This window comes from Perkinsus marinus (genome assembly GCF_000006405.1).
Source record: "Perkinsus marinus ATCC 50983 genomic scaffold scf_1104296947704, whole genome shotgun sequence".
NCBI classification, from domain to species: Eukaryota; Perkinsozoa; order Perkinsida; family Perkinsidae; genus Perkinsus; species Perkinsus marinus.
This window is the reverse complement of record NW_003210511.1, coordinates 30,559-41,667: the sequence shown is the minus strand read 5'-3', so window position 1 is coordinate 41,667 and position 11,109 is coordinate 30,559. Positions and strand designations below refer to the sequence as shown.

The 11,109-nt window shown below is 46.3% G+C and overlaps 5 protein-coding genes across 5 annotated transcripts; 3 read left to right on the top strand and 2 right to left on the bottom strand.

Moving 5' to 3' along the window:
- Positions 1–2,336: 2,336 nt before the first annotated feature.
- Pmar_PMAR022775 (hypothetical protein) lies at positions 2,337–3,143 on the top strand (the record flags this gene model as incomplete). The annotated part of the gene is made up of 1 exon (XM_002779214.1): positions 2,337–3,143. One exon carries the CDS (start codon positions 2,337–2,339, stop codon positions 3,141–3,143), a length of 807 nt encoding a protein of 268 aa, XP_002779260.1.
- Positions 3,144–5,439: 2,296 nt separating this feature from the next.
- On the top strand, positions 5,440–5,816 carry Pmar_PMAR022774 (hypothetical protein; the record flags this gene model as incomplete). The annotated part of the gene is made up of 2 exons (XM_002779213.1): positions 5,440–5,545; positions 5,596–5,816. The coding sequence occupies 2 exons, from the start codon at positions 5,440–5,442 to the stop codon at positions 5,814–5,816; spliced, it is 327 nt and encodes a 108-aa protein (XP_002779259.1).
- Positions 5,817–5,878: 62 nt separating this feature from the next.
- On the top strand, positions 5,879–7,326 carry Pmar_PMAR022773 (cysteine proteinase, putative; the record flags this gene model as incomplete). Its single annotated transcript, XM_002779212.1, has 7 exons — positions 5,879–6,051; positions 6,106–6,255; positions 6,332–6,402; positions 6,495–6,571; positions 6,672–6,739; positions 6,784–6,865; positions 7,081–7,326. 7 exons carry the CDS (start codon positions 5,879–5,881, stop codon positions 7,324–7,326), a joined length of 867 nt encoding a protein of 288 aa, XP_002779258.1.
- A 2,966-nt stretch (positions 7,327–10,292) lies between these two features.
- Pmar_PMAR022772 (hypothetical protein) lies at positions 10,293–10,455 on the bottom strand (the record flags this gene model as incomplete). Its single annotated transcript, XM_002779211.1, has 1 exon — positions 10,293–10,455. A coding segment is annotated over one exon (163 nt), but the record flags the coding sequence as incomplete, so codon positions are not given.
- An 11-nt stretch (positions 10,456–10,466) lies between these two features.
- On the bottom strand, positions 10,467–10,800 carry Pmar_PMAR022771 (hypothetical protein; the record flags this gene model as incomplete). Its single annotated transcript, XM_002779210.1, has 2 exons — positions 10,467–10,541; positions 10,579–10,800. 2 exons carry the CDS (start codon positions 10,798–10,800, stop codon positions 10,467–10,469), a joined length of 297 nt encoding a protein of 98 aa, XP_002779256.1.
- Between the last annotated feature and the right edge of the window lie 309 nt (positions 10,801–11,109).

Below are 11,109 nucleotides of genomic sequence, written 5' to 3'. Positions count from 1 at the left end.
TTAGCGTTTTGTGTAATGTGTCTACTGCTAGGCGAAGACACTTTATTCCTTGAACTACTCATATGAAAATAAGGTTATCAACGTAACAATATTAGTTGCGTTAACTATCAACTGGGCAACCTGTTACATTGGTACTGGAACCGAGAACCCTCTCTTTAGTGAGTATTAAATTGGCTTTTTGGTTGTCCGAAAAGATTCCCTCTGAAGTACACGTTTGCTCCTATTTATATTGGTTATTTTTGTAAGTGGTTATGAGTGCTTCCTTTGCTGAATTAGAAGGCCTTATCAAAGGGTTGACCGAAGTTGTAAAGAGGCAAAAGGATCTTATTCAGACTCGAGCCGGTTCAGCTAATGTTCGTTTCAGGGTTTGTCCGTTTTGGGAAAAAAGCGATTTTTCCCCATTTCCCATATTTCCCGGAAACTCCGGGGAAATTTCCCACATTTTTCCCACATTTTTGTCGAGTTCAGTCCAGCGTTTCGGCATTACACGGAATATGCGGTGGTCTAAATATGCGCCTTTCTTGCATTTACAGGAAAATTGGCACTTGGGCGTGTAGTCCGCACTGCGGCGATGAGTAGCCGCCCTTACGTTTCATCTTATATAAAGGATTGAACTCGATGACCATGTCTTGTGGTGTTTAATTGCTACTAGCAATAAGCCTACTAGCCGATCTACTGTAGTTCAATTTTTGAAAGCTCTCTTCTTAATGGTGGGAGGCCGCGGTCGTCCATGCAAGGGTAACTTCCGGCCAGACGGCTTTTTCGAGTTGCTGTCGCTGATAATTGAGTTTAGCAGTTGATAATTTTGCTACGCGCTTTGGACAATTGTTGATCAACTCGACCTGTCACTCGCACTGCAACCCGTATAACTCAATGGTCAAGGCCTGACCATGAACCTGTGAATATTATGGCGAGCGCGGTGTTAAAACGCGCTCATGATTTGGCGCGCGCCCGGTAGAAGGAAATATTAGAGTCGGCAGTTTCTGGTCATTTCTATAAGCGAATCCTTCGCTATTCTCATCAATAAGCTACAACATTATGTTGGAACGATCAACAAAAGCTTTTGAAGTGAACTAATGCAAAAAACAGCAGAAAAACGGAAATTTCCCTCGGGAAAAGAAATTCTTTTTTCCCTCCCGGGAAATCGGGAAATTTCCCGGGGGAAATTTTTCCCTTTGGTTGATACTCTGAAACTTCCCAAATATGACACTGATAATAATGATGTTAAAGGGGATTGGGAAAGTTTTGTTATTGAATGGGAGAGGGTGATCCTTCTCACCGGTGATATGGCTGATAAGACTAAAATGGAAATGTTCCAGTATGGTAGGCTCAGCAAAATCAGTAGCTGACGTTTACGCAAAGTCTGCGAAGCCTACTTATGCTGGTTTGAAGAAGTTTTTGTATAAGGCCTATGGTCTGACTGACAGCAACGTAAAGTTTTGGCTTTCAAGAAGTATCGATCGTTGAATTTGAAGCCTCAAGCCTCAAGCTAAGCTTGTTTCCCTCGTCAGCAGGCGATCGTATCTTGTGTTCTACGAATACGTTGTCTCTCATCCCTGATCTGCAACGAGGATCTATACCAGAACCTGGGTTTGCGTACAAAAGTAGCACGCAGACGCACAGGCAAGTTGGCTTGCCAACTGACATCCATAGTGCGAGGATAACCTTTCCCAGTGACTTACACTGAATAGACAAGTGGGAATGCTAGGGTTGCAATTTGGACTCCAACGGAGCTCAACTTGGGAAGTTGGAAAGCCAATTTCCACGGCTCGTTAAAATTCAGCTTTTTCAGATCGCACATGCGTGATGTGCGTGAGAAATTCGGGCGCACTCTTCCAGGGGCTCCCACCCGTGGAACGCGCATATGCCATCATGGCATTTATTGAGGCCATGGGTAAAGCAGGTGCTCAACAGTGTTGGGCCAACACTTAGTACTAAGCACTTCGGCTTCCGTCGGCGACCTTGCGTAACATTGGAAAAAGAGCACGTGTCGCGAATCGATCAATCGCGGAGGCGACACTTCTGCCAGACCCTCCCATAGTTGGGGTCGATTCGGGACGACGAAACCATTCTCCATGTGAATCAGATGATGTGACATGGCACCCACCTCGTGGTGTTAGTAATAACACCCGTACTGGCAGTCTCAACAACACGTGCATACGTGCGCGAACACGTGGCTTACCTCACGCACACACACAGCAAATTCACGCAAGTTTTGTGACACAGCAGACAGCCTTCAATGCTGAGCCTTGGATTCTCCCTCGACACACGAAGTGCATAAATCAATTGGAAGCTACTGGCTACTTTCGTGAGCAGTGAACCTTAATTGTTCGACAATGTTCATGATCAGCATAAGCACCGCAGTTAGCTATCTGATCGTCTCCGCCTACGCCGAAGCCTTGTTGGTAAATGACACTTCCATCAACCTGGACGAAGGTCATCAGCTCCGTTCCCTCCGTCTACCCGTTGTCCATGAGAGGCCCCCTAACTGCTTACCGCCAGCAGTCCAATTTGGCAACAAGGACTATTGCTGGTTCAACCTGGAGAATAAAGCCAGAACTGATCGCCATGCGGGTTTGCTCGTTCTCTCCAACGGCGCTTATAGAAATTTTTTTTCTACTCTGGAGCTTGAAGTCCTCTGGGCAAACTCGAAACCATACGATGTTGGTGTCTGGGCAGATGGGTATACATTCCGACACATTGACTTAGAATATGGTTTGACGCTCGACCTGTTATTTTTTGTTCCCACGGTTAGTCTTAGTGGTGGTGAAGACGTCCACGGCACAAAGCAACTCAAGTTCGATACGGTTCTGTTGACTACCGTATCAGTACCTCACGTTGGCACCGTTAGAGCGGAGGATAAACAAAGTGCCTTCGCTGCAGTACAAGTAAAGGAGCTTCCACATCCACCGACTCCGGATGATCATCCCGCGTTCCTCAGAGCAAAGCTGCAAGCGCAAAACAAGGCCCTGAGTGTGGGGTCCGATATAACGTTTCAGGTAAACATTTATCCTGTCAACGCTAAGTTTGAATGGTGGATCTACGAATGTATCGTCAATGTCGATATCACATATGTAAAAGATGGTAAGGATTTCTACTATAAGCAGGAGATCATCATCTTCCGGGAGACGTCCAAGAGATGAGCATCATTTTTCTCGTCATTATGATAATAACGTTGTCAGCGTTCAGTTCCATCAGTGAGAGCCCTTCATTGTTATTCTCCATCGTGAGTATAGTCCGTCATTATTTCTCTCTGTAGTATCATTGATACTTGAGCTGCCCCTCGCAGATCTGTCCTGATCTCGTCAACAGGGCTATGTTAGTCAACATCTCTCATCCGAATACAGTAGACAATTCTGTGCATACGTATTTCTTCGTCTGTGTGCTGTACGTGAGAAAACTGCACGCGTAAACACAGACCTGTCTTCGCCTTGCGATCGATCCGATTGGTTCTGACAGTCTACACTGTACGTCCCTAACCTATAAGATCCCCTTGTGTTACACCAGTTACGGGACATATGTATATGCGTAAGAGGATGAATTACGTGTAAGAGTACGGTTGCCAACCATGTCGGGCGCTGCGCAACTATCATACGATGCATGCATCCATCTCTGGGAATGCGTTGCCACAGTCACTGGCATCGACTACCTTTAGTGTCAACCGGCGACTCCATCACGACTCCTAGTATATCCGACCACATTAGGATCGTTAGCACGCATGCCCCGTATCTGGTTGTCCTGGTGTCAATTTGGATAGAAGAAGCATATGCTTCCGAAGCTGATCGGTAGCTTATAGGTTCTGACGTTCTCATAATAGAGATTAATAGGCTCCGTACAAATTGCCCTGTCGTGCTTTAGTCAGTGATTTGAGGTAGGTAACATTTTGCTAAACTGTTCCGAGACGCAAAACCTGCGAGCGGCCACCGCACTCGGCATGTGCGCTTTACATTAAAATGTGATCTAATGACCAGATTCAATGATTGAATCTGTCCATCAGATTGTCAGTATCCTTCAACTATGAAGCACTGTGATGTAGACTGGACCTCTGTACCTCTGAACGGCTCGCCGCGGTAGGCGCATTCTAGCATGTCCTTCGATGGTTGACGAACCATAAGTTTAATGTTCTTTGATGGATCTCCATTAGCGATAGAGTACAGAAGAATCTGGCAGTGCCCTAATCCCTCATGATGAGGGTCGTATCAGCGTGTAGCGATGGTGCCGCGATTCGCGGCTCGCGAGGCTCACGCCATGGAATTAACGGTTTCCCCTTCGGCACGCGTGCACAGCGATCGGCTACTAAGCTGAGTCATGCAATCGCACATGAGATTCGCCAGTTAGAACCTATCTGTTGGATAGCTAGTTCGCACTGTGAGAACCACTCTGAAACTCCTGTCGTTATGGTAACTATATTTGTTATCATCTAGTGAAACTGAAGGCTAAACTGAGCTCATCAAGCTCAAGAATTGTTCTCGAAACGTGGAATTTTTTCACGGCTCATTATAGATGGGTAGCGTAACGTTTCTTTACGGTTCACGTTGCGGCGTGCGTAACGTAAGCAACTTACGATTAAGAAAAGGCCTTACGACTTTATGACTGGTGCTGAACTTCTTTCTCCGAATTTCGGCGGAAAGATTCGCTGTGATGCACTCCACGATAGCTGAAATAGTTGTTAAACTCATTCCTTGTGGCTCGGATTCAACGGAACCGCTGAGAGAGTAACATTTGGTTTCACATTTGCCACTCGTCTCCTTCGCAAGTTCTGTCCGTCCTACTCCCAGGCTAGCCCGGAACTGCCAAGCTGGCCTCATCACCGGATTGGCATTCACATGATATAGATTTAGGCGACATGAATGATCAATCCTCGTTTTGTCTTCTGCATCTCCGTAAGACCCGTTACGGCGCCGTAATCTTACGGTATGGGGCTTGAAGCGTAACCGTGAAAGTGAACCGTAACGGCCCGTAACGCAATTCTGCCCATCTATACGGCTGATCGTTGTTAAGACGGTCTTAACCAATGATACATCTGTCCCCAGATTCCAGACCAAATCTTCCTCGCATCTCATGTGTTCCTCAGCTTCATATGTAGCTAGATCCGTGCATATTTTCTCACACTGGCAGAAAAGAAGTCAGGTAAGAGCGAGCAAACGAGTGGAGACTAGTAGTAGACTCATACCTCCGACAATAACAACTAGTTCGGCTCCTACTTGTACATACGTGGGCGTACTACGTGAGCAGTACGTAGCGTACGTGAGCGTACTACGTAAAGTTATGGAGCAGTACGCATGCGATAGTACTCACGTACACAGTAGAGCATACTTATCAACAATTACGCTGCACTGCTCTATCGCATAGCGACCCTTATACTTCTGCGAGTGTAACTTTACATATTCATCGTGATGATCTGTTAGCTTTTGTCTCTGTTATTCTTCTCCCTTTCATATGAGCAATTCTCTCTTATTCGTCGGTCTGTGCTCCTTGATTGCCTTATCTCAGGGTGACAGTCCGCACATCCGAGGCGTATTCGACAAGATCACTGACTTGAGTGGTATAAACGCTTCAAGTGTATTCGCTCAAGCGTTGTGGTTCTCTTTTGAGGTTCTGTCTATACTCCCGATGAGCACTCTGAACATTTCTCCCGCTTCAAAGATCAGCTGGATGAGGTGCTTCTGAAGGAAGAACTACTAACTGACTCCTTGATTGAGCTCTTCAACAACACTGAGCCGGCTTTATTGCAATCCATGGTTGGCAAAATCAACTCGATGCAGCAGTCGTGGACGGCTTCCAAAGATCAGCCACCTTTCAAGGGTACGCGATGAACTTCATGCTCAACATTACCTCGAGCGGCAAAGTCGAGAACCAGTGCTACTATTCGACAGGTATGTCAATCAAAGATGTCCCCACTGGGTGTCCCAACGGGCCGAAGCCCTCTTCTACTTCTGATGACGAAACTCGCCTCCTCGGACCCACAAAGCCGGAATTGAAGGACTTACCAAGCAACTTCGACGCTCGGCAGAAGTTTGCTTCTTGTGCTGGAGTCATTGGGCATGTGAGGTAGTCCTCTCTACTGCTGTTATGGTAGCTCCTAGATGGAGGTCCATCTTTCAGAGATCAAAGTGCTTGTCACAACTGCTGGACCGTAAGCTCAACCGGAATGCTCAATGATCGTGTGTGCATCAAGTCCGGCGGTACCTTCAGAGATATCCTATCTGTCGGTTACTTCACTTCATGCTGCAATCCTGCTAATGGATGTCCCAAGTGAGAGAAATGCATTCAACCACGGGCGATGGCAATGCGTTCTCTGATTGACAGCTAAGATCTACTTCATCTTCAGAGCGAAGGGCTGTCAGGGTGGCAACCTGCTTGAAGGTCTGAACTTCCTGAAAAATCATGGCATTGTTACTGGTAAGAATATTCAACTCAGATCACTCAAGTTGGGTGAGTTTGAGACCGGCATCGACTCCTCTTCGGATTAGCATCACTTGTAGCCTTCGTAGGTGATGAATTCAAACCGGCCGGGCAACTGAGTAGCGCTGATGGCTGCTGGCCGTATCCATTCCCGAAGTGCAAACATGTGAGCTCAGCGGCCAGCAGATATCCCGCATGTCCGGCAGTAAGTGTAACATAGGGTTCCTCGTAGCGTCATCACATGGTGGTGGATTCTCTAGTCGTAGGCGGGCTACTCCTCTCCTGCATGCCAAACTAAATGCACCAATAAAGCATACAAGACCAGCCTGCAGCAGTAGGAGCACACCAGATGGAGACTTCATATTCACTCTATATCAGAGATCTTCACCGTGCTAAGAGCTTTGGCCGTCTACCAGCGATCCCCCAGAATATCAAGCAAGAGATTTTCACTAATGGACCTGTAAGCCACCGTAGCTTAGCTACGGAGTTCATTTCATCTCGATGCTTCTAGCAGTTGCGATGAAGCAAGCGTATATATAAATTAATCATTTAGATTGAGTTCGATGAAATCTGCATTTGAATTATTCAAGAAAACCGAACTCGACTTAGCGACTGAGAATGTGGACCAGCAGATTATGTGACTGGTAGTCTGAGCGGATCATCTCTCCACTTCAGGTTATCGGGATGCTTTCTATTTATGAGGATATCCGAGTATACAAGGCTGGTGTCTATGTGCACCAAACTGGTAGCTTCCAGGGTATTCATACTCTTAAGATTATTGGTTGGGGAGTTGAGTCCGGGCAAGATTATTGGTTAGCGGTGAACTCTTGGAATGAGGAATGGGGTGACCATGGTATGATCAAGCTTGCAGTGGGAAGAACTGGTATAGAGAACTCTGTGTATTATGTCGAACCGGCCTAGTACTTGGTTCACATAACGCCTTTTCTCAGTCATATTTCCCCGCTGAAGCTCATACGTTTCAGCTTCTTATTTCTCTCCATTCACGTTTTTTTTTGTTAACTTATACCGAAGGGCACATGAAAAGCCCTTGAAGGGAGATAGCGAGTGCTCTCCCCTCAATTTCAATCAACTTCTCAACTTAATTTCAAATTGTAAGTCGTTTGAAATGTCCGCGTGTACGGCTTGCTGTGTAATCACTGGTGTCTATGTACCGCTTACGGCGCCTGCGTGTGATTGTGCCACCATCGTCAGACACGCATGTTTTGCTCGGGCCGAGCTATGGCCAGTCTTCTACTCGTGCTTCTAGGGTTTGAGTATTAGATTCATACGATTATGTGATATGCATGCATTTTGCAGCTGCGCGCATACACGTATATCTAGCTGAGTCTGGATATGTGGCTCTTGCGAGTTTACATTGGCCCTCAACTGCATGAGTTGAGTTGCCCAGTTGCACGTTTCTAAGACACAATAATCAGAACACGTACTACAACGACAGTGATCCAACACTGAATTATCCAAATCATCAAACATATGCCTTAGGAGTTAATTATTGTAGGGTGAGACTTGATCATATCTCCTGAAAGTCGCGTTCATGAGGCGAAGACCGATCAAACTCTTACATCGCATTCGTCAATTTTCGGTGAACTCATGCTCAACTATTTCAACTAGCCTGGTTCCCTTCCCGCCTCCTGGAGTAACCAAATAGGAGGCTGAAACGTGAAGGAATACTATAGCATTTCCAGGTCAATTTAACATTTTACTCGAATTTCCAACAATATAACTACTTCTTTGGAGAGAATACCCTTTCTTCAATCTTTTGCCGACTGATCTTAACGTATTACCCAAAATTTTGGTTTAATAGCTTGTCTTTCTAAAAACATGCCCACTTTGATTAACGACGTTAGCTTTGGCTACACCAGACGGACCCGCAACTGACCTAGGAATTTCAACGCTAGCCGCAATCCGCGAGAGACTCGCAGAGTCGAGGATGCCCCACAATCGTGAGGTCATTTCCTGAGGTACACATCTTCTGAAGGATACTTACTAAGTACCCTTACTAAGTATTACTTAGCCGCCAGAGGCAGTACCGAGTGAGTAGTAATCTACTGTTCACTCGGGGGTACGAATAGCAATGAGGTTCGGAGTTCAGTAGGAGTGGGGTGTGTTGTTATATAATGCTCAGCATTAAATGCTGCAGTCTGGTTTCGATTCTGTTGTGCGAGGGAGCATTATCCTCTGACAGAGGACCTCTGTTAATGTAAGCTTCTCAGGGTTGATCTGCATCTCATCACAGATGTGTATTACAACTCGCACGAGTCAGTCACCGGAGACCCTGATTCTATGAAGAAGGAAGACTCCGGTCCGGAGAACCGCGCCTGCGCAACCAAGAGCACGACTTCCGAGTCAGACTCGGGGAGACCCATCGCTCCCAAGATACTTATATTTTCTCCTGCTGATAACCCTGCCTTGTGTGAACTCGTTAGCCCCTGTCAGAGGCCCTCTGATGCCTGAGGCGTCACCGAGACGCCGTCACGCCTCTTCCCGATGCACCTAGATACGGATTGATACACGGATACAGTTTCCCATCAGTTTCATCTTGGTACAGTATGAGTCGCAATTTGCGACTCGCAAATGTGCGTACCCACGTCCTACGCGTGGTACTTTACACGGAGTAGGCGACGTGTAACTACGTTGAGATCGTCCGTGTAGCCGAAACTAACGTCGTTAATTGAGGTGGGTATGTTTTTAACAAGACCAGCTATTATTTTAGAATTTTGGTTAAAAGTTAAAATCAGTCGGTAAAAGACTAAAAGAGGGTATTCTTTCAAAGGAAGTGGTTAAGTTATTAAAAATTCGGGTAAAATATTAAATTGACCTGGAAATGCTGTAGTTGTTTTTCATCTTCAGAATCTTTCCAACTTCTACGCACAGTATCGCGCTGAGAATAAAACCAAGGATCTTATCGTGTGGACATTTGTTATTCTCATGCTGCCATGTGCCTTAGTGCGGTCCCTCATTGAAATCTATTCCTGGCTTCTTTCTCTCCTACAACTCATCCTCTACTTCATCGTAGGGTGCTTGGGTAGTTTAGCGGCTTCAAGGTTACAAGCTTTGGAAAGGGGCTGTCCCTCAGTGGAGCCTCAAGGAATCCTACCTCTCCAAGAAATGCCCGGCAGGAGGGAGCTTATAACATTTATGTAGTTGTGAGTCACAACTTGTGACTGTGCTGGTATGGGCCGTATGCCTCCTATTCCATCCCTTAAGTAGGTCTTCATCAAGCGAAAGTAGTGTCGTTGTTTCATCTGCAGTTGCTTTCACTTGATCTCGCAGGTGTGGTTGGAGACTCCAACTTGGAGTCCCTTACTAAGGCGGTCCGTTGGATGCTCGCTGCGTTGCAAGCTGTACTACTTCTAGTCGTCCCTGCTAAATTAATTTGTACTGATCGCTCCCCGACCACCATCAGAACTGGCTTCATATTGATAGTCGCAATCAGGGTTTCCTATAAGGCGAAAAAAATTTTTTTTTGTTTCGGTGTTACGAAAAAAAATAAATTCATGTGTGATAGGCTGAAAAAAAAATTCGCTATTTTCTGTAGTTTCGCGGAGAGATATCGTAAAGGATGGTGAGTTATAGAGGCAGAGAATGAGGTTTATCGGGATATTATCTGGGGGTCTCCCAATGGCGCAATATTACAATCGAGTAATATACCACAATCGAATTGACGGCACAATATTATACAAACCTGGGACCGAAAGCTGAAACTCATTCGGACTCTGATGAATCCGCATCTGCGGCGAAATATTCTTGCATATTACGCAACGCTACATATTTCGCACGTCTTTGTGCGCGTACAACGGGTCTATCACGATCATCAGCTTGCTGGATGACCATATCATCATCAGAGATGTCTGACCCTGTATCACTACCGATCAGAGGCCCCGATCGGATCTCTTTACGAGGTTTCTTGGACACTGGTTCCGGTCGCTTGGCGCGACGACGACGCTGTTTTGACCCATCCCAAGTTCGGAGCACCTCCCGTATGAAGGCTCCGTCACTCGGTTGACTGCTAGCACCGATAGTCTTTGACATACTTATTCTGACTAATGCTGGTAGATGGATATGAAGTCGGCGCCGAAAGCGAGATCGATGCCGAGAAAGGGCACTAAAAACTCGCTCTGCATCGGCAGATGTTGGTGACACCACTCGACACACATTATCGTAGAATGCCCATGAAGCAGAGAGGCCGGCAGGCTTAATATTGTGTATATCGGGGATCACAGCACCAGCAGCTTTCAGCCTGAAATACTCATTGCGGACAAGTTGATAATCTCTGGCAAAATCCACAGCCTTCAGGTCTGGATCATCAACCTTGAGCTTCGTCAAGATCTGAGAAAACTTCGCCTGTACGACGCCGTCAGGATATTCATGAGACATATCCAACAAAGACATCCATGAAGCCTCGTCAATAGGGAAGCGATCCATCAAATGATCAACGAGTGCATCACGGAGAGATGCGAGATCAGTCGAAAGGTTTTGGATATTCTTCAGATGAATCGTTGTCGATTCAAGCAGACCTTGCGCCCCCCCCATAAGTCCAGCGATCGCTCCTGGAGACGTTTAGTTAGGAGACCGCAAGGACGAAGCAAACGGAGAAGCATCAACATATCTTCCGAGTGCTCATCAATGGTTTCCATGAGAAATCATAGTCTTGTGTTGTCTCGAAATTGTCGCCCCTGATTAGAA